This window comes from Saimiri boliviensis, chromosome 2 (genome assembly GCF_048565385.1).
Source record: "Saimiri boliviensis isolate mSaiBol1 chromosome 2, mSaiBol1.pri, whole genome shotgun sequence".
In the NCBI taxonomy this organism is placed as follows: domain Eukaryota; kingdom Metazoa; phylum Chordata; class Mammalia; order Primates; family Cebidae; genus Saimiri; species Saimiri boliviensis.
In genome coordinates, this window is record NC_133450.1 from 220,375,453 (window position 1) to 220,403,010 (window position 27,558).

General features: G+C 47.5%; 1 protein-coding gene across 2 annotated transcripts in view; it reads left to right on the plus strand.

Annotated features, from left to right (window-relative positions):
• STXBP1 (syntaxin binding protein 1) overlaps positions 1–27,558 on the plus strand; it is an 88,735-nt gene that overhangs the window by 57,352 nt on the left and 3,825 nt on the right. Inside the window, exons 7-19 of one of the 2 annotated variants that reach the window (XM_039475110.2) lie at positions 1,103–1,251; positions 3,036–3,120; positions 3,894–4,024; positions 5,797–5,904; positions 8,264–8,324; positions 10,323–10,388; positions 11,464–11,544; positions 14,676–14,814; positions 15,517–15,626; positions 17,208–17,309; positions 18,970–19,055; positions 21,190–21,344; positions 23,349–23,474. In XM_039475110.2, the coding sequence (XP_039331044.1) occupies positions 1,103–1,251; positions 3,036–3,120; positions 3,894–4,024; positions 5,797–5,904; positions 8,264–8,324; positions 10,323–10,388; positions 11,464–11,544; positions 14,676–14,814; positions 15,517–15,626; positions 17,208–17,309; positions 18,970–19,055; positions 21,190–21,344; positions 23,349–23,458 (1,383 nt within the window). In that variant the 3' untranslated portion in view covers positions 23,459–23,474. The remainder of the gene's footprint in view (positions 1–1,102; positions 1,252–3,035; positions 3,121–3,893; positions 4,025–5,796; positions 5,905–8,263; positions 8,325–10,322; positions 10,389–11,463; positions 11,545–14,675; positions 14,815–15,516; positions 15,627–17,207; positions 17,310–18,969; positions 19,056–21,189; positions 21,345–23,348; positions 23,475–27,558) is intronic. The other variant, XM_039475111.2, reaches the window with a different exon arrangement.

The following is a 27,558-nucleotide window of genomic DNA, read 5'->3' on the forward strand; positions in this document are numbered from 1 at the left end:
AGAAATTTTAAGGAAGTAATAAACTCTTTTTTTAAATGCCTTTTTCTGTTTTCTGAGATGGAGTCTCGCTCTGTCACCCAGGCTGGAGTGTAGTGGTGCAATCTCGGCTCACGGCAACCTCTGCCTCCTGGGTTCAGGCAATTCTTCTGCCTCAGCCTCCCCAGTAGCTGGGGTTACAGGTGGGTGCCACCATGCCTGGCTAATTTTTTTGTGTTTTTAGTAGAGACGGGTTTCACCATGTTGGCCAGGCTGGTCTCCAACTCCTGACCTTGTGATTCACTGGCCTTGGCCTCGCTAAGTGCTGGGATTACAGGTGTGAGCCACTGCGTCTGGCCTTAAATACCGTTTTTTAAGATTAAGGTAGTTTATATAAATGAGAATTTGAAATAATACTGAAAACTGGAAGACTCAGTTGTTTATGAGAGAATCTCAACTTCTAGAACACTTCAAAAAAAAAAAAAGAAAGGAAAAAGAAAAGACAAATACTTACAACATGCTACTGAGGATAAGGTATTATTAAATCCATAAATAGCTCCTTTATTTGCCCACAGTCACAGCACAGTATCTGGCTTGTCTCTTATTTATTGAAACAAAGCTTACAATGGCCAGTGTAGTCTCACACTAACCCCTTCTTCTGCTCTCCTCCTGGCCTCGTCACTGTTCTCCAGGAACCCTAGGCACACGCCCGCCTGAGGTCCTTGGTGCTACCTGTTCTCTCCATGTGGAAGTCCCCTGCTGGTGATAAACATCCCACCTTCAAGCCCTTCTCAGACGTCACCTTCTTAGCAAGTCCTGGTGTCCTCCCTATGCAGCCCTCCTGGGCATTCTCCCCTGCTCTGATATTTTCTCATATACTTACCAGTTTCTTAATACCACACAATTTGCTTTTCATTGTTTATTGTCTGCTTTCTCCTACTAGATTGCAAACTCCTTGCAGACAGGGATGTTTTGGTCACTAATAGTTCCCAAGTGTTTATCACATTGGCACATGGTAGGCACCCAGCACATGTTTGTAAAAGAAATCCTGTTTCTTCTACACTGCCAGAGTTGGAGAATACTCTGATAGTTCACAATATATATTAACACTTTTTCTCCTCCCCAGGTCTATTCCTTGGACTCTGCTGACTCTTTCCAAAGCTTCTACAGTCCCCACAAGGCTCAGATGAAGAATCCTATACTGGAGCGCCTGGCAGAGCAGATTGCAACCCTGTGTGCCACCCTGAAGGAGTACCCGGCTGTGCGGTATCGGGGGTAAGGCAGTGCACCACTCTGCTGGAGTGGCATCCCATGTGTCCCCCAAGTGAGGAGCTGGCTCAGACTCCTCCTCTGGCCCTAAGGTTCCTCTGACAATTGTCTCAAGAAGATCAGGATTTGGGCGTCTCTCACTTAAAATTATTCTTCCAATGGTTATATCTTCTAAATATAATAGTGAAATATAATACTTGCAGCAAAAAAAGCATAAAAGATATATAATCAAATCAACTATTGAACAACTAAAATGTGAACCCCCATGTAACTGTACCTCAGGTTGCCTACAGTTTTTAATCTTTTTCTAATCTTTAAAAACAATTACTGTCTTTACAAAAGATGTTTCAAGAGTAAGATAAAATACAAAGAGGATAATTTTCCTCAGATTTTATAAAGCTTATAAATGTTATAAATGTTATAAACATTTTATAAATGTTCCTCAGATTTTATAAAGCCATGCATTCCTTACTTACTTGCTCCGTGCTGAGTGCTGGGGGCACCTGAAGCTGAAGATCTGGCTCGCGATCAGGGAGGATGGGTGGTCAGTGCCTTTCAACATGTGTATGCATGAGAGATGCTCACCTGCAGGTTCCACCCTGCAAGACAGGACAGACCAAGTGCTTGGGGCATCCCCAGTAGGGAGAGGGCCCTTTGAGCCAAGGGTGAAGCCCATTTGCAAACCACAGGTGATGTTAGGCTGATGAGGAGAGAGGGGCCGGCATTTTGTGTGGACAGTTGACTTTTGCATTTGGTATAAGCAAAAGCTTGGAGTTGGGAAAATGTGGGGCACATTTGGGGAAGATGGATAGTCCAGCACAGTATGTGTTGGGCAGTGAGTGGGGTGAGACGAAGCCAATTCTGTAGGTCTCAGATGCCACGTTTGGTATTACGTCCTTTGGTGGTTATCACTGGAAACCTATGGGGGATTTGGACAGGGGCATGACCACAGTGCTCTGGGAGAGTGAAGGCTGGAGTATGAGCAGGAGTCAGGGAAGGAAAAACCAGACAGAGTGGCTAAACAGGAGGCCACTGCAGGAGGAACAAAGGACCTTCCAGCAGCCCTTATGGGGGTGTGACAGAGGGCTTAAAGCATCTTGCCTTAGAGTCATTCATTTCACAAAGTCTCCCCAGGTTCACACTTCTGACCTGAGAGGCATTAGTAAAAGAATTAAGATCACCTATGAATAACTAATAACTACTATGGTTATATTTCTATTTACTTTCCTCTTTATTATCTATATGGAAACAGGCTGAGGCTTTTGGCTCCTGCCTCAGCACTTACGGGGTCTCCCCGCTACACAGGGAGTGCCGTCAGACCCAGCCATTGGGAAAGGTTCAAAGGTTCTCACATTGTTCCAGCCATGCCAGCTGAAATGTCACTCTCCAACAAACAAAACAAAGCAAGACCCAGGGGAATGTGAACTGAGGGAAGTGAGAATCATGGGAGTCAGGTTGAGAGCCTGATTCTGGCAAAAGGTTGACTGGCTGGTCAGGGCCCCAAACAGAAGTGCAGTGGTTTATCTGAAGCTGTTTGAGGTTAATCCATTTCCACTTAGATCATTTTGGAAAAAAGCAATAAGAAAATCACAATCACTTATTTATGGTCCAGGTGCTCAGTGTTTATTTTGCTTTTCCTTTCTAAATGTACTTTCATTGTAAAAACACAGATAGAGACAATGCTCACATCTCCCCTAACCCTCCCTGCACTTCTTGGCTTCCTTTCCCGGGGCAGCCAGCACCATCATTGGTGCTGGGTGATTCATGCTCTGTCATTCCTCCTTTGTCAGGGAGTACAAGGACAATGCCCTGCTGGCTCAGCTAATCCAGGACAAGCTCGACGCCTATAAAGCTGATGACCCAACAATGGGAGAGGTAAGTCTGGCTTGGACACGTGGTTATCTTACCAAGGACCATAGTGTTTATGTGACAGTCCCAGAGACAGCTTGGTTCTGTTGCCACAGAGCATATGTCAGTGCTGCTTTTCCTGGGGACTGGCCTCCAATGAAATGCCTGAAGCCCCTGGGGCAGGGTGATCTACATGTATTCAGTGTGGCCAGGGTGACCAACTTGTTCTGTTTGCCAGGGCTTTCCCAGCTGCAGCTCCGAATGGCCTGGGAAACCCCTAGAAGCACAATAGCAAACCAGAAAATCGACGCTGACATGCTCTTCAGAGCCCATTCAGCATTCACTGGTTTTTACATGTGCTCTGTGTGTACAGTCCTTTGCAGTTTTATCACATGGTTATATTCATGTAACCATCTTACAATCAAGAGACAGAGCTGTTCCCTCACCACTTTGATTTTAAAACTGAAAGTCCCATGTCCTGGGAACCCGTTCAGTCCCAGGCACACTGGAGGGTGGTTGCCCCATTTTTGTTGAACTTGGGCAGCACTCTCCTACAGAAACTCACTTCGGCTCCTAGCATTTCATGTCTGTCTGTAAGTGTTCTTGTTATGAAATGGAAATACTGGAGTCTTGCAGGGTATTTTTAGTGATCTTGTCTAGTGGTAGACTTCTGTGCTGTGTTAGTAGGTTTGCACCTCAGAGCTCACTTCCTGCTGCCCTCCTTTATAAGAGGGGTTTGCTAGGTGGAGAAGCTAGGGTTGGCTGGGTGGCTTGTGAAGCATCTCTCTGTTTTTCCCCAGGGCCCAGACAAGGCACGTTCCCAGCTCCTGATCCTGGATCGAGGCTTTGACCCCAGCTCCCCCGTGCTCCACGAATTGACTTTTCAGGCTATGAGTTATGATCTGCTGCCTATCGAAAATGATGTATACAAGTAAGTATAGTGTTACAGACCCTGGGGTGCATGTGGCTCTGCACATTAACCAAAAATATGTCTAGAAAAAGAGTGTTTTTTTTTTTTTTTTTTGAGACAGAGTCTCGCTCTGTTGCTGAGGCTGGAGTGCAGTGGTGCAATCTTGGCTCACTACTACCTCTGCCTCCTGGGTTCAAGCAGTTCTCCTGCCTCAGCCTCAAGTAGCTGGGATTAGAGGCACGCACCACCATGCCCAGCTAATATTTTGTATTTTTTGGTAGAGATGGGGTTTCACCGTGCTAGCCAGGCTGGTCTCGAACTCCTGACCTTGTGATCTGCCCACCTTGGCTCCCAAAGTGCTGGGATCACAGGCGTGAGCCCCTGTACCCAGCTGAAAAATAATTTTTAGCCCTGGGAAAAGTGGTTCATTGATACAGCCTTGCAGATTAGCCTGTAAGTTCTTCTGCAAGTTCCCCAAATCCATGTGGCACTTCTAGGCATGAACTCATGACCTGTCCTCTTTTTGGGGAGGACAAGCACTTTAGGTCTTTGGTTCCCAGCTTTTATCACCTCAGCTCATAACCTACGTGGATATGTCAATACGTTGATTTTTGTGTTTATGTGTTAATCTCATCCAGAGTTGAAATTTTTTTTCTCTTTTATTGGTTCTGACTCTCTGGAGGCAGAGTTGAAACTTCTTGTTTATAGATTATGAAATATGATGATGATTAAATACATCAACAGAAGTTTCATACTGAACTTTCCTTACAGAGGAGCTGTTTTCTTCATTTTTTTTTTTTTTTTTCTGAGACAGAGTTTTGCTCTTGTTACCCAGGCTGGAGTGCAATGGCGCCATCTCGGCTCACCGCAACCTCTGCCTCCTGGGTTCAGGCAATTCTCCTGCCTCAGCCTCCTGAGTAGCTGGGATTACAGGCACGTGCCACCATGTCCAGCTAATTTTTGTATTTTTAGTAGAGACGGGGTTTCACCATGTTGACCAGGATGGTCTCGATCTCTTGACTTTGTGATCCACCCGCCTCGGCCTCCCAAAGTTCTGGGATTACAGGCATGAGCCACTGTGCCCGGCCCGTTTTCTTCATTTATAAACAACATTTTTCTTGGTAAGAATCATCAGAAATTTACTTTCTAAAAACCGGTTTTTCTTTTTATGGAACTAGACTGTATGAGAACCAGACTGTATAAGAACAGACATTGTTCTCATGGCATTTATTTTAATAGCATCAATCATAAAGATAGTGGTTTCGAAATGAAGATTCTAAAAATATAAGTCTCAATTCTCCCTTTTGGTAGCTATAATTTGTGCTTCCTCCAGCTGTTCATGATTTCCCATGTGATCGAGTGCCGAGGGCCCATTGCAGACAGCTGCTGCCAGCTATTTAGGTATCACACATATTGAGGATGACATCCCAGTGCCTTTCCAGAGGGTCAGATATGTTCTTTGCCATTCCCCTATAAATAACTACAATATTATGACCTGAGTTTATGCCCTGGACCAGGCGGCTCATGTGGAGCTTGTATCAGCTGACCCAGAAGATTTTAAGACCGAATTTGAAGTTGGTTGACTTTGAGTCTCTCCTTCCCAAGGAATTGCAGCCTGGGTCAGTGCTGCCACAGCAGGCTTGGCTGACATGTCCAATGGTCCGGACTTACTGTGACGGCACTTGTGAACATCTGGCAGCTGAGGGCGGTGAGCTGCTGCTGCTGTAAACTGAAGGGGTTCGATGAATGTTGTGGAGACAATGCGCTCCACCTGAGTCCCGTCTCCATTGTAGGTATGAGACGAGCGGCATTGGGGAGGCACGGGTGAAGGAGGTGCTCCTAGACGAGGACGACGACCTGTGGATAGCGCTGCGCCACAAGCACATCGCAGAGGTGTCCCAGTAAGAGCCCCTTGCCCCCTTCTCCAGCAAGGCGCCTCTCCCCAGCTGCTGTTGATGATGCGCTCACTCTGGGCACCTCGAGGGGGCTCATCACTGTGTGAATTCTTTTCCTTGGCAGAGTCACCAGCGTGCTAACCCATAATGATAAATCCCTTCTGTTCTCTGAGCTTGAGCCACTCCAACTTGATGAAGCAGAAAATCAATTCTGTATTGGGCTGCTTTTCAGATTCTTGGAAAACATATGTAGCTCTCTCAGAATGCTTTACAAACATTAAAAATTTAAAGCTAGTTCATTCCATTAAAAGACCCAAACACAACAGTATACAATTGGACTTTCTTTTTTATAGCTGATATGCAACCTTCCCTGTTTTATCTGCCCTGAGCAATAGCTGATGTCTCCCTACTAAACTATACCCAGCTCTGAAAATGTTTCAGAATGTTTCTAATATTTAAACATTGTTGTAAGACCTTTAAACTGTAGATGATGATTCTGCTTTTTCAGAAAGACACAGTCTGCTACATTGAGTTGGTGATATACTCAGGAAATTCCCAAGGAGGAATGAGAAAATAATACAGCCTTGGATATTTCTGTTGTTTAGAGAAGAGGTCTCTAAACGTTTTTGATCACTCAACTTAAAAAGTTATTAACCCATGGCCTGGCATGGTTGCTCACACCTATAATCCCAGCACTTTGGGAGGCTGAGGTAGGTAGATCACCTGAGGTCAGGAATTTGAGACCAGCCTGGCCAACATGGTAAAACTCTGTCTACTAAAAATACAAAAATTAGCTGAGCAGGCATGGTGGTATGCGCCTATTGTCCCAGCTACTTGGGAGGCTGAGTCAGGAGAATCACTTGAACCCGGGAGGTGGAGGTTGCAGTGAGCCAAGATCATGCCATTGCACTCCAGTTTGGCTAACAGAGCAAAACTGTCTCAAAAAAAAAAAAAAAAAAGATAGCGCCGGGCGCGGTGGCTCAAGCCTGTAATCCCAGCACTTTGGGAGGCCGAGGCGGGTGGATCACGAGGTCAAGAGATCGAGACCATCCTGGTCAACATGGTGAAACCCCGTCTCTACTAAAGGTGCAAAAAATTAGCTGGGCATGGTGGCGCGTGCCTGTAATCCCAGCTACTCCGGAGGCTGAGGCAGGAGAATTTCCTGAACCCAGGAGGCGGAGGTTGCGGTGAGCCGAGATCGCGCCATTGCACTCCAGCCTGGGTAACAAGAGCGAAACTCCGTCTCAAAAAAAAAAAAAAAAAAAAGATATTAACTCACATTTCAGTAAATTAAATGTATTTATGAATTTAAAATATGCTTTATTGGACTTCTTTGTGTATTTAGCACATATTTATATGTTTGTATATTTTTCAAACATGAATTCATGTTTCACTATTTATATTCCAACATATTTGAAAAGAATGAGGTAAAATAAACCTAAGTAGATAATCCTAATATTTTCTTCTCTTTTTTCCTTGAATAATCTGGTACACCCCACTCTGGAGACCACTGGTTTCTAATATTAATTAGAAAAGCTATGTGTCTCTCTTTTCTCTTGAAAATAACTTTTTTTTTTTGAGACCGAGTCTCACTCTATTGCCCAGGTTGGAACACAGTGGCACAATCTCAGCTCACTGCCGCAATCTCAGCTCACTACCACCTCTGCGTCCTGGGTTTAAGCAATCCTCATGCCTCAGCCTCCCAAGTAGCTGTGATTACAGAAGTGTGCCACCATGTCCACCTAATTTTTGTATTTTTAGTAGAGACGAGGTTTCACCATGTTGACCAGGCTGATCTTGAACTCTCGACCACCTGCCTTGGTGATCGACCCACCTTGGTCTGAAGTGATCCACCTGCCTTGGTCTCTCAAAGTGCTGGGATTACAGGCATGAGCCACCATGCCTGGCCAGAAATAACTTTATTTATTTATTTATTTATTTTTGAGACAGAGTTTCACTCTTGTTGCCCAGGCTGGAGTGCAATGGCGCGATCTTAGCTCACCGCAACCTCTGCCTCCTGGGTTCAGGCAATTCTGCCTCAGCCTCCCGAGTAGCTGGAATTACAGGCACGCGCCGCCATGCCCAGCTAATTTTTTGTATTTTTAGTAGAGACGGGGTTTCACCATGTTGACCAGGATGGTCTCGATCTCTTGACCTCGTGATCCACCCGCCTCGGCCTCCCAAAGTGCTGGGATTACAGGTGTGAGCCACCGCGCCCAGCCAGAAATAACTTTAAATGCATACCTTACTGGCAGGAAAACTCACCACATACTCCTAAAGGAAAAATATTGCGTGACTCCTATAGCATCCATAGCAAGGCCCATGGTGCTGCTGTGAAACTTAGCCGCCTCCTTTTATTTTCCAGGGAAGTCACCCGGTCTCTGAAAGATTTTTCTTCTAGCAAGAGAATGAATACTGGAGAGAAGGTAAACCCATGCCAGTGCTCAAATGTTCAGTAAATTAGTCCCTGCTTTCTCTCTAAGAGCAGGGAAGCTGCCTCCTTCGAATAGGACTAGTGGGTTACAATGGTCATATCCCTTACATCATTTTGCCTTGTTTTTACTTTTTTTCCCCCCCAGGCTGGAGTGCAGTGGTGTGATCTTGGCTCACTGCAACCTCCCCCTCCTGGGTTCAAGTGATTCTTCTGCCTCAGCCTCCCAAATAGCTGGGATTACAGGCACCCACCACCACGCCCGGCTAATTTTTTGTATTTTTAGTAGAGACGGGGTTTCACCATGTTGGCCAGGCTGGTCTCAAACTCCTGACCTCAAGCCATCCACCTGCCTCAGCCTCCTAAAGTGCTAGGGTTACAGGTTTGAGCCACCATGCCTGGCCATTTTCAGATTTAAGATACAGATCCAGGCCGGGTGTGGTGTTGCATGCCTGTGATTCCAGTACTCTGGGAGGCCGAGGCGGGTGGATCACCTGAGGTCAGGAGTTTGAGACCAGCCTGGCCAACATGGTGAAACCCCATCTCTACTAAAAATACAAAAAATTAGCCAGGCTTGGTGATGGGCACCTATAATCCCAGCTACTCAGGAGGCTGAGGCAGGATAATCACTTGAACCCAGGAGGTGTAGGTTGCAGTGCGCCAAGATCACACCATTGCACTCCAGCGTGGATGACAGAGCGAGACTCTGTCTTAAAAAAAAAAAAGTACAGATCCAGAGCCACTACATTTTGATGTTTACAGAGAGCTGCTTTTTATTACTCTGAGGATTAATATTTACTGTTTTGGATCATGATTCATTTTAAGCCAGAAGAACGAACTGTGAGACCTTTTGTTACCTTGTGGTGAAATTAGAATTTATAACCTACCTTACCTGGGCCTCTCCATATCCTGCCTGTTTGTCAGAGGTGGTGTATCTTTCTTAGTCAAGGGAAGTAGAATGACCAAAATGTAACTCTGGTTGTATTATTCCCTTGCTTAAAATATTTAAAGACTTCTCGTTCCCCTTAGACTAACTCCCATTGGCACCACACACACACCCCTTCTAAAGCTCCGATCTCAGCCCTACAGGCCTCTCTCTGGTCTCATCTCTGCCCCTGTCCTTCTTGCCATGCCTTCTTGCCCCAGGCATGCCAGGGTCCTCTTGCCTCGGGCCTGGCCAGGTTCTTTGGCTCAGGCATCATTTCCTCATGGAAACCCTTCCCGGCCTCTACCTAGACTAGGCAGATGCCTACGCCACATGCACCCACACTACCTGGCAAGTCCCCTTGAAGGGGCCTGATCTCTACAATGCTTTGTCTTGTTTCTCTTCTGGATGCTAAGCTCTGTGTGAATCAGAGATTCTGTTTTTTTTTTTTCTTTTGTCCTTGTATCTCCAGCACCTAATAGTGCCTGGTATATAGTAGTAATTCAATAAATTTAAGCAATTCTCATGCCTCAGCCTCCCAAGTACCTGTGATTAAATGGATGGGATTAGATGGCTCACACAGGAAGCACACAGACCCATCTTGCCCATCGGATACAGATTTCCACCCTCTCTGACCTCCCTGTGCTCCTTCTGTCCACACAGCCACAGTCTTTCTGCCAGGAGGAAGTGCAAACTTGATGCTAAGGCTGCTTGGGCTGAGGATAAATAAAAGCAGTGGATAGAAGGATTTTTCTTCATCAGCAAGAATTATTCTCTCAACAGCTTTCTAATCCAATAAGCATAGAATAAAATGTAACTGCTAGACTTCAGAATTCAGTTCCCAACCTGTAAGACAGTCATATTTGGATCAAAAAAATATTTGAGCCAGAGCCCTGGAAATCTAAACACACACAGTCTGTGTTTCACAGATTCATTTTGAGGGTTACAGAGCATGCATTTGGGAAGCTTAGTGTGGGCAGCTGTCCTGTCCTGTGCCCACCAGCCTTGCAAAGCCTCCTAAGATCAGGGCCATTAGAGTGACACCATGTGCTTTTCTTTCCCTTACAGACTACCATGCGGGACCTGTCCCAGATGCTGAAGAAGATGCCTCAGTACCAGAAAGAGCTGAGCAAAGTATGGCAGCCCCAAATAATCTGCTTGAATCATTGAGTACAAACAGCTGCAAAAAGACTTCTCAAAGCCCTACTACTCTAATTGATTCATAGAAATTCATAGATTTTTAGCATCTTCAATTTTTATTAGAAAAGATATGAAAGGCTGGGATAGGCACCTATTTCCTGTCACTTTCTTTTTTCCTCTTGATCTTTCTCTTTGTCCTTCCTATTCCCCTGCTGTTGGCAGGAGGTCTCAGTTCCCTACCTGGGCCTCTCCACAGGGCTGCTTGAGCATCCTTCCCCAACTGGCTTTCCCCAGAAGTGAGCCATGTGTGAGAGAGAGTACTAGGAGGAAGTCACAATACCTTTTATATCCTGATCTTGGATCCATACCTCATCACTTCCTCCACATTGTTTATTAGGAGCAAGCTACTAAATTCAGCCTACAGTTAAGGAGGGAATGAAGCTCTGCCTCCTAAAAGGAGGAGTATCAAAGAATTTGTGGATGCGTTGTACTAATAAAACCTTCATTGGCCAGGTGTGGTGGCTCACTCCTGTGATCCCAGCACTTTGGGAGGCCAAGGCAGGTGAATCACCTAGGCCTGAGGTTGGGAATTTAAGACCAGCCTGGTCAATGTGGTGAAACCCCGTCTCTACTAAAAATACAAAAATTTGCTGAGCGTGGTAGTGCACACCTGTAATCCCAGCTATTTGGGAGGCTGAGACAGGAGAATCACTTGAACCCAGGAGGCAAAGGTTGCAGTAAGCTGAGATTATACCACTGTACTCCAGCCTGGGCAACAGAGTGAGACCCCATCTCAAAAAAAAAAAAAAAAAAGAACATCATGCCATCTACCCTCATAAAAGATTTGCCTTCCTCTTCATTCTTTTAGAATGTAGTTTATCCCTGTCTTTTGACAAGTAATACTTTCTACTTTGTGATGTTTGTGTACCCACTTGTTCACACGTTTTACCTCCTTTCTGAGGCTAGAGACTCCTTAGTGCCCAATGTTGTGTTATATGTAGTAGGTGCTCATCTGTTGCATGCATCAGTGATGAGTCCCTTGGTCACAAACTGTTGTGCTTTTTCCTAGTATTCCACCCACCTGCACCTTGCTGAGGACTGTATGAAGCATTACCAAGGGACTGTAGACAAACTCTGCCGAGTTGAGCAGGTAGGACTCTCCTCCTTCTGCCACGACAAGTTTTTGCCAGGCCCATTTACTCAGCAGAATTTTAACATCTGACCTTGAACATCCTGCAGAATCATAGGAAATAGAGATGGGAAGGCCTGCTAGATCATGCTGTCTCAACTCTGGAGCCAGTGCGGTTCCACTGTCTATGGTAGGGACTAGATTGGTCTGGAATGCTGTGCCGTTTGGATTTTGCATGCCTATTTTGAAAGGCTCTGTTTTCCCTGGAATGACTGAAGAAAGATGTGTGGGGTTCTGAGCACTACATTGATAGGGCTGGCAGAATTTTATATTTTGAATGTATTCTCCTCCTGCCATGGCCAGACCAGCTTTGGAGATCTCGAGGCTGACAGAGGGTAGAGCAGCAGCAGTCAGAAATGTGCCCAAAGCATCACTGATCACAATTAGGATTGTAAATTGAGAATTTGGGATTTGAGTTCTGTCTATGTCACTGATTATTTGATGTTCCTGTTTCTTTATGTTTCATTTTCTTCATCTGCAAAAGGGAAATCAGTGCTGACATTTTTCAAGGTTATCTTGTGGAGTCACTAATCCTGGCTTAGATTCATCCTAATTCTTCAAGTGTTGCAACATTATAAAACTATGGTTCAACCTCCAAGGGAAGAGAGGATGTTAAAAGATTCTGAAGCTGGCCGGGCGCAGTGGCTCATGCCTGTAATCCCAGCACTTTGGGAGGCCAAGGCGGGTGGATCACCAGGTCAAGAGTTCAAGACCAGCCTGGCCGACATAGCGAAATCCTGTCTCTACTGAAAAATTAGCTGGATGTGGTGGCAGGCACCTATAATCCCTGCTACTCTAGGGGCTGAGGCAGGAGAATCGCTTGAACTTGGGAAGCAGAGGTTGCAGTGAGCTGATATTGCACTGCTGCACTCTAGCCTGGGCAACAGTGAGAGACTCCATCTCAAAAAAAAAAAAAAAAAAGAGGTCGGGTGCAGTGGCTCACACTTGTAATCCTAGCACTTTGAGAGGCTGAGGTGGGTAGTCAGAAGATCGAGACTATCCTAGCTAACATGGTGAAACTCCAACTCTACTAAAAATACAAAAAATTAGCCAGCGTGGTGGCATATGCCTGTATTCCCAGCTACTTGGGAGGCTGCAGCGGGAGAATAGCTTGAATCTGAGAGGTGGCGGTCGTAGTTAGGCGAGATTGTGCCACTGCACTCCAGTCTGGGCGACAGAGCGAGACAAAAAAAATTTCTGAATCCTCAGTTTGGTCTCTTTTCATAGAAAAAAACAATTCAAGATCTCAGTGTGAAGCTAAGATTTCAATCCTCTGGCTTGATGTGACAGGCTCAGCTTAAGATTGTAAGCCCTGTCCTGTATCATTGGATATTTCATAAGGGGAAGCAGCCCTGCTGAAATCCATCAGTTATACAGGGGATTATAAGCAAACACAAGGTGTGCTCTCTAAAACAACCTGACCATCCAGAAAATAGGTCATACCTAAATCAGTAAAAATGCAGTTCAGGATTAAATTTTAGAAGTTTACAAATTTTCAGAAGTGATCAAAAGTATTGTTGGACTAGTTGCATTTAATTGGCCTTACAGTATGAAAATCCAGTCCTGTCAGTCAAATGTCTGTTGAGGCTTGGTGGTAGAACTGAAAGGTGAAGGGGCCTGTGAGAGGTGTCCTGCCTTCCTGGGACATAGACTAGAGAGAGATTATGAACTCAAGATCATAATTTGTGTGGACTCCTGAGATCTTGAGAGAAAAAAGAGAGCCTTCAGGCAACCTCCTAAGAGCCACAAAGGTAGCTGCAGCTGTGAGTCCTGGTTGGCTGAGACCAGCGTACTGTCCTCTCTGGATCTGAGTCTCACTTGCATCATGAAGTGGGGCCTGAAGCTTGTGTTCACTTCACTCTTTTTCATTTCTAGTTCTTTTTCAGCCCTTATCTTCCCCTTCATCTCCTACGGTTTGGATTTGCTGGTTTGGGGGTGATTTTTTTTTCCCTTCCTTATCCATGAAACATGGTAGAAAGATTAAAAACAGGCTAAAACCCTGGAGCAGTTCAAACTCAAAAAGCAAGTGCTTCAATGTGAGGGGAAGCAGAGTAGAGGGAATCTAGCCACACAGAGGCATCCTAAAATCCTGGTGCTTTTCATGGGAGGCAGGTGCTTCCTTTTATGCCCTGATCCCTCACAGGGCCTTGTACCTCCAGAGGGCCTACCAAGATTTAGTCTTATTTCTTTTTTGAGATGGAAGTTGCACTTCTGTTGCCCAGGCTGGAGTGCAATGGCATAATCTCAGCTCACCGCAGCCTCTGCCTCCTGGGTTCAAGTGATTCTTTTGTCTCAGCCTCCCGAGTAGCTGGGATTACAGGCATACACCACCATGCCTGGCTAATTTTGTATTTTTAGGAGAGATGGGGTTTCTCCATGTTGGTCAGGCTGGTCCCAAACTCCTGACCTCAGGTGATCCACCTCGGCCTCTCAAAGTGCTGGGATTATAGGCATGAGCCACTGGGCCTGGCTTTTTTTTTTTTTCCTGTTTTTAAATGGCCAAGGTCTTGCTCTGTCACCCAGGTTAGAGTGCAGTGGTGCAATTACCTCACTGCAGCCTTGAACTCCTGGACTCAAGCAATTCTCCTGCCTCAGCCTCCTGAGTATCTGGAACTACAGGCATATGCCACCATGCCTGGCTAATTTTTTTATTTTTGGTAGAGATGAGGTCTCTGCTGTGTCACCCAGTCTGGTCTCAAAACTCCTGGGCTCAAGAGATCCTCCCACCAAAGCCTTCCAAAGTGCTGAGATTACAGGCGTGAGCCACCAGCCCCAGCCAGGATTGAGTCTTTATCTGAGAAGTTGGCACAAGTACACTGGCACTTACCTACAGTGAACAGCCTACTTTAAAACATGATGGCAAATCACTGTGGTTTCTGTTTGGCAGTGCCACTCAGGGCTTTCATCCACTCTTACTGATGCTGTGGGAAACAGTGCCCATCATACTTGTGCTAACTGTAGTGCATTATGAGAATGGAACCACCTGTTTAAGACCTTCCCCAACTAAGCTGGCAGTTCTGGACATCTGTGGATCCTGAATTTCCTAAGGCTGTCACCAGAGAGATGGGGCCAACAAGGTATGTTTTCCATAGGACCTGGCCATGGGCACAGATGCCGAGGGGGAGAAGATCAAGGACCCCATGCGAGCCATTGTCCCCATTCTGCTGGATGCCAATGTCAGCACTTACGACAAAATCCGCATCATCCTTCTCTACATCTTTTTGAAGAATGGTAGGGCTATGGGACCTAGAGGAAGGCACAGGCCCTATCTTGGGGAAACTAAGACAACTGAGAGAGAGAGGAAATGAAGTAGAGAAGTCATTTAAAAGACATGGACTAGGGAAGGAAAAGAAGATCCTAGAGGCCCTTTTTGTTTGGGGAAATGCAGTGTAGTCAGATCATTGCAGCTAGAGGCTGAATGTCCCCCATCATTATAGAGTTAATAAATGGTATGGATTAGATGGAAGAGGACAGGGCTGGGGAAAGAGGGACAGCTGCTTGGCCTTGTGGCCAGTTTACCAGCGCTATGCCCATCAGGTAATTTTAACTTGCATCACATTGGTAACCTCTGCACTTAAAGAACTGACTTTCACCCAGTTCAATCACAGTTTCAGGAGTGTCCATTGTCCAAAAGACAGATAATAAGACTCTCATCCAATTTGTCTTTGATTCAGGGCAGGGGTGAGCAGGGATCGCTGAGAAGTGGGGGGAGGGGCCGAGGAAAACAGACCATGAGGGGCAGCTGCTGATGGTCCTCACTCAGGCAGAGTAGCTCAAGGAGAATTGGGAAGCTCAGGTTGTTCTCACTTACAGTGAAGCTGATGAGGTTAAAGGAGCAATGTCCACTAACTTGAGGGGAGAAGGGCCACTATCTGGCCGGTGCCATCGGGTACATAGGGGCTGGATGTGGTGATCAGTGTCTTGTGTCCTCAGGCATCACAGAGGAAAACCTGAACAAACTGATCCAGCACGCCCAGATCCCTCCGGAGGACAGTGAGATTATCACCAACATGGCTCACCTCGGCGTGCCCATTGTCACCGACGTAAGGGACCAGTTCAGATTCCGGGGGGAGGAAGGAGGGGAGCTGGGAGATCTGTCTGCTTCTGCTCTGACTGACGTACAGCATCTTCTGATACACATTCGTACGTTGAGAGAGAGAGAGACGCGGAATCAGAGGGATAAAGGTGTAAAGCTATATATAAACTAGAGACACAAAGTCAAGAACCTAGATCTGAACAGCAGTGAGTCATGCACAGTCGTGAAAGCTGAGCTGTCTTGGAACCAAACCATAACAGGGGTCCCCACTGTTGTTATCTGTCATGTCTCAGGGTCTATCTGGCCTCACCTTTGGACAACTTAGCCTCAGCGCCCCCTGTGAAGATAAGAATATGACGCTTAGAGCTAGCAGTTTGGCTACCTTTGAGTCTTCTGCACTGGGTTAGTTCAGAGCCAAGTCAGGGAAGGTTGTCTAGGAGGGCTGGACCATGTGATGTGCTCTAGAAAAGGCGGGGTAGGGCTTCCAGGACCCTTGCAGAGCACTCTGCCATAAGCCTCGCACGTCACAGCCCCACTGTGTGCTTGTCTTCTATAGACACAGCACTAACAAAGCTAGGGTTGCAAATATTCTCCCTCTGGAATCTTACAGACAGAACTGTTCCAGTGCCACCAGACCATAGCCCTGCAACTAGCAGTTTGGTGTTTTTAAACTCTTGTTCACAAGAGGAATCAAAATGAGAATGGAGATGTGCATTCATTCAGTGCAACTGTGCTGCTGCCGGGAGTTTTCTTTTTTTAATGGCACTTATGTATTTGACCTATGTATGCCATTTTTTATGCCTTTTTTTCTTTTTTGAGACAGTCTCACTCTGTCGCCAGGCTGGAGTGCAGTGGCGTAATCTCAGCTCACTGCAACCTCTGCCTCCCAGGTTCAAGCAATTCTTCTGCCTCAGCGTCCCTAGTAGCTGAGACTACAGGTGTGCGTCACCATGCCCAGCTACTTTTTTGTGTTTTAATAGAGACAGGGTTTTACCATGTTGGCCAGGATGGTGTTGATCTTCTGACATTGTGATCTGCCCACCTCAGCCTCCCAAAGTGCTGGGATTACAGGCATGAGCCACCATACCTGGCTTTTTTCTCTGAGATGGAGTCTCACTCTGTTGCCCAGCCTGGAATGCAGTGGTGCAATCTTAGCTCACTGCAACCTCCACCTCCCAAGTTCAAGTGATTCTCCTGCCTCAGCCTCCCAAGTAGCTGGGATTATAGGTGCTTGCCACTACTCCCAGCTAATTTTTGTATTTTAAGTAGAGATCGAATTTCACCATGTTGGCCAGGCTGGTCTCGAACTCCTGACTTCAGGTGATCCCCCAACCCTTAGCCTCCTGAAGTGCTGGAATTATAGGTGTGAACCACCACACCCAGCCTTTTTATAACTTTAAAGAACAAGTTTGCTCCAGGTTCCCAAAAGGGCACATTTTGGGCTATTCCAAGGAAAACCATCCCCTACATTACTCTTTGCCAGTGCTGCCTCTGGGGTCCTTCAGAGAATCTCCAGAGAGTAGCAGAGATCACCTAGGGCCCAAGTGGCTCTGACTTGGGTTCTAACCTGGTGTGTGTGTGCACGCAGTCCACGCTGCGTCGCCGGAGCAAGCCGGAGCGGAAGGAACGCATCAGCGAGCAGACATACCAGCTTTCGCGGTGGACCCCGATTATCAAGGATATCATGGAGGTCAGTGCTGGGGTGCGGGGAGGAAGAACCAGGCCCAGGGCCCTGACTTGTCAGCCTGGATGCTTCCAGCTTCATCTGCTGCAAGGTGGTACTGACTTCACGGGTGTTACCTCCACTTGAGGATTTGCATCCAAGCCTCCTTTGGCCCTCATGGCATGCCTTGCCCTGGGGGTTTATGAAGAGCTGAGAGACTGAGAAGCACAGCCCCAGATCTATTTGTCATTATATTTTGGAGGACTCAGCTCCTATAATAGAGATCCCTCTAGGATGCCACATCCAGAGGGTCCCAAGTGCCTCTCAAAGGTCAGATGAGTGACGTCACATCTCCACACAGGTGCAGTGGTGCAGCACACCTCCCCAGCGCGGCCCTGCCTGCCTTGTCCTGCCCTCCTCCTGCTGCTCTCGCCCTGAGCCTCCACACACCAGCAAATTGGACTCTGCTCTTCTGCCCTAACCAGCCCCTTTCCTGGCACGTTCTCACCCCGCGCCCCCACAATCCCTTCCCAGATCCTGCTTTCCATCAAAGCCCCTCTTGGGTCTCATGATTTCCATCCACTGCCCCACCTGTCTGCCCACCCAGCACACAGAGGCTGCCCCTGGACTCCTTATTGCACATGTGCTGCTAGGTCCTCGAGTTGTCTTTTAGTATGTTGGTCCTGTCCCCTCAGCTGCTGTGTCGTCTGTCTAGAGCCTCTAGTGCAGCAGTTGTTGGCTGGAAGGTATATTGGGTGGTGGCACCACAGTAGCCCTGTGGAGTCACTCCCTTCTCTCCTTGTAGCAGGAAGAGATGCTGCATAGAATCCTGCATGATCTTTGGGGATGGACCTGAAGATCATCTGCCCAACTTCCAACTTGATCAGTGAACAAAATTGAGGTCTAGAGAATGAAGAGGTTTTTCTCAGGATCTCTTAGTTAATTCCTGGCAGCCCAGGTGTTCCTACTGAATTGTACATTAATATAAATGTATTTTAAATATATAGAATACATCAGCTTCCATTTTAAAATCCACAAACTAAAAGGATGGGTTAACATGAAGCATCTAGAAACCAATTATATCTCTTTGCTTGTTGGGATAAAGCCAACCCCTCTGTCTCATTCCCTCCTTTGTTCTCTGCTCCCTTTTTCTCCTGCTCCTCTGATCCCTTAAAAGAGACATGTATAGGCTTCATGTGGGAGCTGTAAGGAGGAGTGTGGATTTCTATGCAGCAGGAGGTAGATGGTGAGAATCCACCCACCAGATAATTAAACACTTGAAAAAGGAGGGGGTAAGGCTCCTTTGAGCAGGAGAGACACTGCTTGTGCCTGGTTTCTACAAGGCTGATGGCAAGTATCAGGAATTTATTGGACAGAATGCATCATTGATAAAAGCCTCACATGAGCTGCATGTGTGTGTGTGCACATGAAAGTGAATAAACTGGAAGAGAAGCAAGAAAAACTTCTTTTGGAAAGCAGGCTATATCAGTATAGCATCCAGTTACAAAGCATCTGGTGAAACTGAGCCCTGTGCTAGGCACCTCTGGCCACAGGAAAGGGAGTTCTGGTTGTTGCAAACCTGGCCGTGGTTTTGCCAAGTGCCATGTTCTACAGATCATGTGGCCTTGGTTCCTGTCAGCATTTTTTAGACAGATGGCAAGCTAATATCTGTCTCTTTTCCTTCCAGGACACTATTGAGGACAAACTTGACACCAAGCACTACCCTTATATCTCTACCCGTTCCTCTGCCTCCTTCAGTACCACTGCCGTCAGGTAGGCAAAAATCCTTGAGCAAGGACAGGTGTGGGCCAGCTCTGGTTGTATGTCAGCTCCACAGCAGTCCCACTTTGCATCTGTGTGATCCACCAAAACCCTCTTGCCGCTGCTCCCCACAGCTGCAGCTGGGCCAGGTCCACAGAGTGGCCCCATGGCCCTTCCCACTCCGGCATCCTGTTCCTCTCTGATTCATCCCTTACACCTCCCTCCCTCATTCTGCATCAGCCAAATCCTTGTACTTCCTGGAATAGTCAGGCTCACGTCTGCATCAATACCACTGAACTTTTCCCTCTGCCTGGAATTATCTGTCCCCAGATACATCTGCATGGGCTAGGTGTGGTATTTCATGCCTGTAATCCCAGCACTTTGGGAGACCAAGGCGGGTGAATCACTTGAGGTCAGACATTCAAGACCAGCCTGGACAACATAGTGAAACCCTGTCTATAAAAATACAAATATTAGCTGGGCATGGTGGCTTGTGCCTGTAGTCCCAGCTACTCAGGAGGCTGAGGCAGGAAAATTGCTTGAATCCGGGAGGCGGAGGTTGCAGTGAGCCAAGATTGCACTACTGCACTCCACCCTGGGTGACAGAGCGAGACTTCATCTCAAAACAAAACAAAACATATGTCTACATGGCCTGCCTCTTCTCTCCTTTGGTCTTTAATCAAGTATTACTTTCTCCAGTCTTCCCTCGCCACCCTGTTGAAAATTGCAGCACATCAGCCTTCATAGCTCTACTCACACTGCCCAAGGGTGGAAGCAGCCCACATGTCCCCAGCTGACAAGTGGGTAACACACGTGGTCTCTCCACACAGTGGCTCCCGAGAACAGTCAGGGCTGAGCACGCACTTGGGATGGTAGAGTTAGCAGCTTGAGAGGGCGACCCTGGCACTAGCTCTGTCACTTCTGGCACCCAGATGTGCACTTCTCTGTCCCTCCTGCTTTCTCCACCTGTCTTCTCTCTTGCGTCTCCTCTCCATGTTCACTTTTGGCCTCAGCTGGGCCAGAGGCCTCTGGTGGCATCTTCTCATGGCAGCCCATCTCATGCAGCAGATGTGAAACATTTATTGCCAAACGACATAAAAACAAAGTCCCAAGTAGTACGACAGTCAGGCTGGGTGACAAGAACGGGATTGCAAGTGATTGCACAAGGAAACAAAGTGACTGAGATTCTCTGTTGGCCCAAACAGTGCCCCAGGTGCCTTCCCAGTTTGGAGAGTGACTGTAAGGCTGTCATGAGTCAGGAAGAAGGGGAAAGCATTGCAGTGGCCAGAAAGGACTTGCTCATTTCATCTAATTTTTTTTATTTTCTTCTCCTGGGAGCAACCCATCTGTTTTGTTTCTAGGTCAAAAGTAAAGAGCTATTGAGGGAAGCCCAGGGACAGAGGGAGGCCCTTTCTGGGAACAGTCCTGCCACGGAATACTCTTCTTCCCTGGCTATGCCACGATTTCCAGGAGGCAACTCCAGATGGAGAGGCCTCCCCAGTGGTGCCGCGACAGGGTTTCAGGGCTTCCCTGTGCTTGGCCCTATGGCACAGAGCTCTTCATCAGACCAGGATTTGGGCCTACTTCCTTCTTCCCACCCACCTCATTAAACAGCGACTGCTTGGTTAAGGCCTGTGTCTCCCTGGGATGCGGTGCTGGGGAGGCCCTGGCCTCCAAGAGGCATTCACTCAATACATGTTTTCACGGGATCTGTGTGCCAGCCTGAAGGCAGATCTTAGGCTGTCATCACTGCGCATTGACAGCAGAGCCTCCCAGGCAAGTTCAGAGGCACGAGTGACTTGGAGTAGATGTCTGCATAAGCCTTTTGCAGGGGGAAGCTGCTGAACTTGACACGGCAAACGTCAGAGCTGAACTGATTGTGTCTGTCGCCTGCATGTTTATAAGAGTGACAAGGTCACAGCACAGGCACTCTTAGTGACTCTTCTCCTGGCAGCCAAGCTACTTGAAAATTGCATTGCAGTTAAATTCAGCCAACACTCACTGAGCATCCACTCTGTTTGGGGCACAAGTGTTCAAACCTAATATGTAAACAAACCACTGGGGTGTGAAGCACTAGATGCTATGAGTGCAGATAAATTGACTCTCTCTCTCTCTCTCTCTCTCTCTCTCTCTCTCTCTCTCTCAGCGCCCGTTATGGGCACTGGCATAAGAACAAGGCCCCGGGCGAGTACCGCAGCGGCCCCCGCCTCATCATTTTCATCCTTGGGGGCGTGAGCCTGAATGAGATGCGCTGCGCCTATGAGGTGACCCAGGCCAATGGAAAGTGGGAGGTGCTGATAGGTGAGTGGCCATGCTTCAAGCAGAAGGCGCCGCTGCATTGCACCTCGACTTCATTCCACGCTTTGGTGTCGCATTCTGTCATAGACTCCCTTGACCCACAAAACTTAGTCTCTAGGTAACTGTGGACAACAGAAGCTGGGGTGAAGGGTTCCCTCCTTGGTCTGCCCTGCTGCGTCTCATTGGAAGGCAGCCTCATGAGGTAGGAAGTGCCTATCTCAGGGTCTGGCAGACTCAGGCTCAGATTCCTGCTCTGCAAACTGCAAGTGGGAGACTGAGCAAGTAGCTCTAGCTCTCCAACCATTTCCTTACCCAACAAAATGGGGTCAGTAACACTCACTCACAGCCTTGAACTAGGCCCAAGATGAAGTCAGTTTCCTGGCATTGGCCTCATGCCAAGGCAGGAATGGGCAGTTAATGCAGTCAGTCGCTGCCCTCCTCACCTGTCAGGAGGAGATGGACGGATGGACAGCAGTGAGCAGGTACTGCCTGAAACTACTCCCCAGCTGCCAGACTCTGCCCAGGGCTCCACCAGCTGCCTCCAGCCACTTTTTAGGTCTGCCATTCCCTTTCTTGTATTTCCTGTTCATCTTCCAAAAGAAAGGAAGAGACTCGTAGGAGCTGGCTTAACGCAGCAGGAGCCTTTTCTCCTTTTTCGTGCCGTTGGGGAACTCTGTGATTTTTAGGGCTGGAAGAAGATGAATGAGCCAAGAAAAGCCTTGCTTTCTCCAGATGCCTCCCTTTTTGTCCTATTTTGCCCTTAACAAAATGGAGGGCGCCTGCCACCGGTGGTCCCTCTTAACAGTGCCTGGCAAGAAGCAGCCACTCCCCTGGCTGGGCTTTGTCCTCCGTGGAAACAGGCTCATGCCGAGCAAGGAATGAGGCCGGGGCTCTTGGTCTCTCTTTGGAGGGGGTTGTGCTCTGCACCCATTGGGGAATTATACTCTCCAGGGCCAAGGATGGCCTCTCAGGCCACTTACACATGAGCTACAGGGACAGGCCCTGAGCTGCCCTAGCTGGGAGGCATCTCTGACCTCCCATAGGTGCCCACTGCTGGTCATAATCCCAGGCACAGTCATTATCTCAATAACAAGTGGTGGTTTCATACCTCCAGTTTGGGATTAGCAAGTCACAGCAGCCTCTAAGCCAGGCGTCCCTAAACTTTTTACACAGGGGGCCAGTTCACTGTCCCTCAGACCGTTGGAGGGCCGCCACATACTGTGCTCCTCTCACTGACCACCAATGAAAGAGGTGCCCCTTCCTGAAGTGCGGCGGGGGGCCGGATAAATGGCCTTAGGGGGCCGCATGCAGCACACGGGCCATAGTTTGGGGACGCCTGCTCTAAGCTATCCAAACGAGTAGACTCCATAGACCAGTCTACATGGCTATTCCTGGGTTTTTCAAGATGGACCTGGGGCTGTCAGCTGCCTCTCTGATAGCACGATCCAGTGGAGGCACTGTACCTCTCCACTGCAGTCTTCAAGCTTCCGTCAGGTCACCAGCCCTCCGCCTGTTTTTCCCTTCTATTGTGTAGCCCTGATGAGAAAGCTTTCTGCTCCCCGCTTGCATATGTGTTGCATGAATGTAGTGAATAATTCTGAGCTCAAACACAGCTTTTCTGGACAGAAGCTGTCACAGCTAGGCTTTGGGTATAAATCTTCTCCTTCATCTTTAGACCTGACTTGAGGTTCCATATACTGGGAGGTGGGAAGCTGGGGGTGGTATGCAGCTGCCCATGAAGATTCATGGAGGGGCCTCGCACAGACAGCTGACATCCACTGTGTCTGTGTGGCCTCCCTGCTTTGTGCATTGCATGCCAGCTGCCTTGCCACCCTGTGTGCGCTTGTGCACGTGTGTGTGTGTGTGTGTATGTGTCTGTGTGTGTATGTGTGCACATGTGTCTTGCTTTCTCATACCTCATTGGCTGCATAAAATGTAGGCCTAAGTTGGCATGTTCCTGTGACGTACCTTTGTTCAAGCAGTCAGCTGGCCTCTGTTCTCCCACAGGTTCTACTCACATTCTTACTCCCACCAAATTTCTCATGGACCTGAGACACCCCGACTTCAGGGAGTCCTCTAGGGTATCTTTTGAGGATCAGGCTCCAACAATGGAGTGAGAGCCAAAGAAACAAAGTAAAAGCAGCTTATTACAGAAAAGAAACTCTTCCACTCTGAAGGGCTTTCTTTGATTATTCCGTCACTCTTTTTCTTTATTTCTTCCTTTTTAGTTTATTATTTATTTGATTTCGTTTCAACAAGAAAATGCTTGCAGTTCTCAACACCGATTGAAAATGTGTCCAGTGCTGCCCTCATAACCCTGCCATGAACGCTCCAGGCTCCGACCTGCTGGCTCACTCATGCCTTGGGTTCTGCGCTGCTCAGTCAGATGCCCATAGGCCGCTGGGTGTAAACCAAAAATGATAATGACTGCTATGAACAGTTGTCAGAGAAGGAACTGAACTTTTGGGGGATGGCTGAGGCACAGTGCCCAAGCCTGCTGGTCTGGGATGAATTCGTGGCCCCTATAAGGAATGTAGAGTGTCCAGGTTGTGCTGGGTGTGGGAGTTTGAGAATGAGGCCAGTGGACATTCTGGGAACACCATGTCCAGGAAGTCAGGTAGTGGTGGAGATGGCTGGTGGTGAGGGAAGGTTGGCAGGGAGCATCAGAATAGAACCCAGGTCAGTGGCAGCTGGACGGATGGTGTAGATACCTTTTTCCTAGGACAGGCACTTCTCAAGGAATAAGTTATAAGGGGTAATTGGGTCACAAGCTGCCATATGTTTGGGGAACTCCAGTCTTTAGCAGGAAGAGCTTTTGTTTGATGTTTCTCTGCAGGAAATGGCACTTAATAGTCATTTGTTCTTTTAGTAATTACTTTTAATTCTGTGGATCCTTTCAAGAGTTGAGTAGTCACATCCCGCTGTCTCCCACTGAAGTATCTGGTAAGGCTCGAGAGCCTTTCAGTAGAAATCTTTTTTTTTCAGATGGGGTCTCGCTATGTTGCCCGTGCTGGAGTGCAGTGGCTCAGAGGTCTTAGCCTCTCAAGTAGCTGGGACCATAGGCTCACACCACCATGCCCAGCATAAACCTGTTATTAATGCTCTGTGTGGTTTTAGACAGCATTTTCTTCTCCACCAAGCTTGTTACCCAAACCTGTTGTCTGCTTGGTAGACTATCCAAATTTTGATCTTCAAAATTGTCCGCATTCCCTCCTCTCTCTTTCCATCCTTCAGATATGATGGGAACCTCCTACATGTTTAAATGGCAGGCTTCCATCATCGCATCAGTGACCCCTTAGCTTGTTATACATTCTGTCAAGAGGCCATATTTTGTGTACCTGACTTTGTGTACATCATTGACAATGGACCCTGAAAAAGCCCCTTCACTAGAGCTGAGATGTGGCCCAGTGAGTCATGGAGTGTGAGTCCCTTGTAAGCAGCAGAGAAAGAGCTGGACTCAGGGCCAGGAGGACTGGCCTCTACCCCAGCTCCTCCATGGGCATCTGTGTGGCTGTAGGACGGCACTCTTACTCTCTGGGCCATAGCGTAGGAGCCCAGGGAGGCTGGATTGCAGTGCCCCCACGTGTGCAGGACCTCTGCATTCTGTACATTCAGTGATTACGATTTGTGGATTTGTGCCTCAAACCATGCAGTCCTGCCCACTCTCCCGCTCTGGTGAGTCTCAGGAGAATGGCCCAACAGAACCTTGGCTAGGTGACATCAGAAGCTGCTTGGATATGTAAGGAAAATGGTGCTCCCTCCTAAAGGTAGGAACAGGAGGCTGCGCTGCTTATGTCCTCCTGTCTCCCTTCCTTGACATGAACGCCAAGGCAATAGTGTGCTAAGGAACTGAAAGTAGTTGGGAACCCAGAAAGTAGACCTGGTTATAGCCCTAGGCTATAGCTCCCATCCTGCCTGGGCTGGCCCTCCCTAGAAAGCAGGGCCAGTAGGTGGTGAATGAAAGCCATTGTTTTTTTTTAAAAAAATCATTCCTTAGAAGCAGCTTGATAAGGTTATAAATCAGAGACATCTGGTTCTGTGTGCAGACTGTAGGTAGGTGGATGGATTTGCTGCAGTATGTATTTTAAGACTTCTAGAAGGACAAATGTTCAGTCGAGTCTGCAGCAATAGCAGACCACTTGCAGAATCTGAAAGAATCACAGACTGAAACTGCAGAGGCTCCTGCTAGGATGAAGTCTGGGCTGCCCTGCTTCAGAACAAGCTTCTCCTTTGCAGAGTATTTTCCTTTGCTTTATATTTGATTGGCAGAGGAGGTCTCAGCTGCCATCAAAACAAAGAGAAAGTAAACAGGTTCCATATTATTCCTAGCTTCTGAAACAATTTGCTGAGTGATGTTGGGTTTTAGAGCATTCAGTTAAGTGAGTCACAGAACTCTAATACCAGTGAGGTCAGAAAGCAGATTAAGATCTGACTTGCCCTCTTCTGTTGTGATCTTCCAGGTGACCAAAGTACAGGGCAATGCAGACCGTCAGAAAGCCTGAGTTTGCTTCTAAAGACCAGTATTGTGGCAGCATAGCTTTTGTGTCTTTTTTTCTTTTGAGACAGAGTTACACTGTTATCCAGGCTAGAGTTCAGTGGCATGATTTCAGCTCACTGCAGCCTGGACCTCCTGGGTTCAATCGATCCTCCCACCTCAGCCTGCCTAGTAGATGGGACCACAGGCATGTGCCACCATGCCCAGCTATTTTTTTGTGTTTTTGGTAGAGACTGGGTTTCACCATGTTGCCCAGGCTGGTCTTGAACTCCTGAGCTCAAGCTATCTTCCTTCCTCAGCCTCCCAAGTGCTGGGATTACAGGTGTGAGCCAGTGTGCCTGGCCCAACATATCTTTTAAGAGAAGATGAGTTTTCCTGCCGAAAATAAGAGGGTTCCCAGCAGGCACCGTGCATGGGTGATGGTGCCTTGCCCTGTCTTCCTGGCTCCTCTCCTGTAACTGGGGCTGGCTCCCCGTGGTCAGGGTTAACCATAACTCACCAAATCCTCACCAATCATCCCTCTACATTGTCTAAGAAATGAAATCTTTTGATTTGAGTTTTACTTCTCTGCTCTGGTTGGTTGATGATAAAAGTACTCATCATTGGGGAATGCCATTGTCTAAGAAATGAAATCTTTTGGTTGAGTTTTACCTCTCTGCTCTGGTTGGTTGATGATAAAAGTACTCATCATTAGGGAATGCCCAAGAGGCTGTCAGAAGCAAATGAGAGAGAGCTGAAGGCTGAATCAGATCTTTGTAGTACATGGGACCATTTGGGAGAAAGTCTGTGGGTTGTTATGTTGAATATTTTGCTTCATTCCAGATTGGGGTCAGTATGTTTCATTTTTCTTTGATACTCAGGTTTGAATCTGAATTCAGAGCCCACCTATTGACTGGCTGCTATTCAAACATCCACCTACCCATCCCCTCCCCTCCTAGGGGCCACAGGGTCCCCAGAATCAAGAGCCTGGAGGGCACGGCTTCTAGGCCTGTCTTTGCCACCCGCGTTGAACAAGCAACTGACTGCTGTGGCCTTCACTTGTCCCATCTGTAAGATGAGAGGGGTGGTCCGGATTACACAGTTCCCCAAACCTGGCTTTTCATCACACTCACCTGTGCTGCTCTTAGACGTACACATTTTCTGGCGCCACTCTGCATATTCTAAGTCAGTAGGTCTGCTTAAACAAATTCAAGAATGCTTGGACCAGCTAGTCTGCAAGGACACTTTTGATTTTCAGATTCTGTCAGTGTAGAAAGGAGGATTTTGTCCTATCAGAGCATGTTGTGTCTGGCCCACGGCTTTGAAAACATGTAGACGGTTATGTGGATGGGCCTCAATTTAGTTTTTAGAGACCACTGTTTACATTTCATAATCTTCCAGTTACAGTGACTAAGTGAGGCCCTCAAAGCCGGAGAGCCCACTTGCTGCTCTATTCTGGAAACCAACGTGGTCAGCCATCTGTGGATTCAAAATAAGAACAAGTGCAAAATGTGGATTATGGACTCACCCAGCTTCATTTGCAATGTTTATGGTGGTGAAAAGCCTGACCAATTTATTAAAACAACACAGATGATTGAGTGTGAAGAGTTGTCTTTCTGATGATCAGCATTTACACCAGCTAGTCTGGTTCCCTTAAAGAAACCATGTAGGTAAAGGCCTGGCCAGTGCCTGTGGCCAGGGGTCTTTGAGGCCTCACTGATTGTTTCCAATACTCAGTCCTAG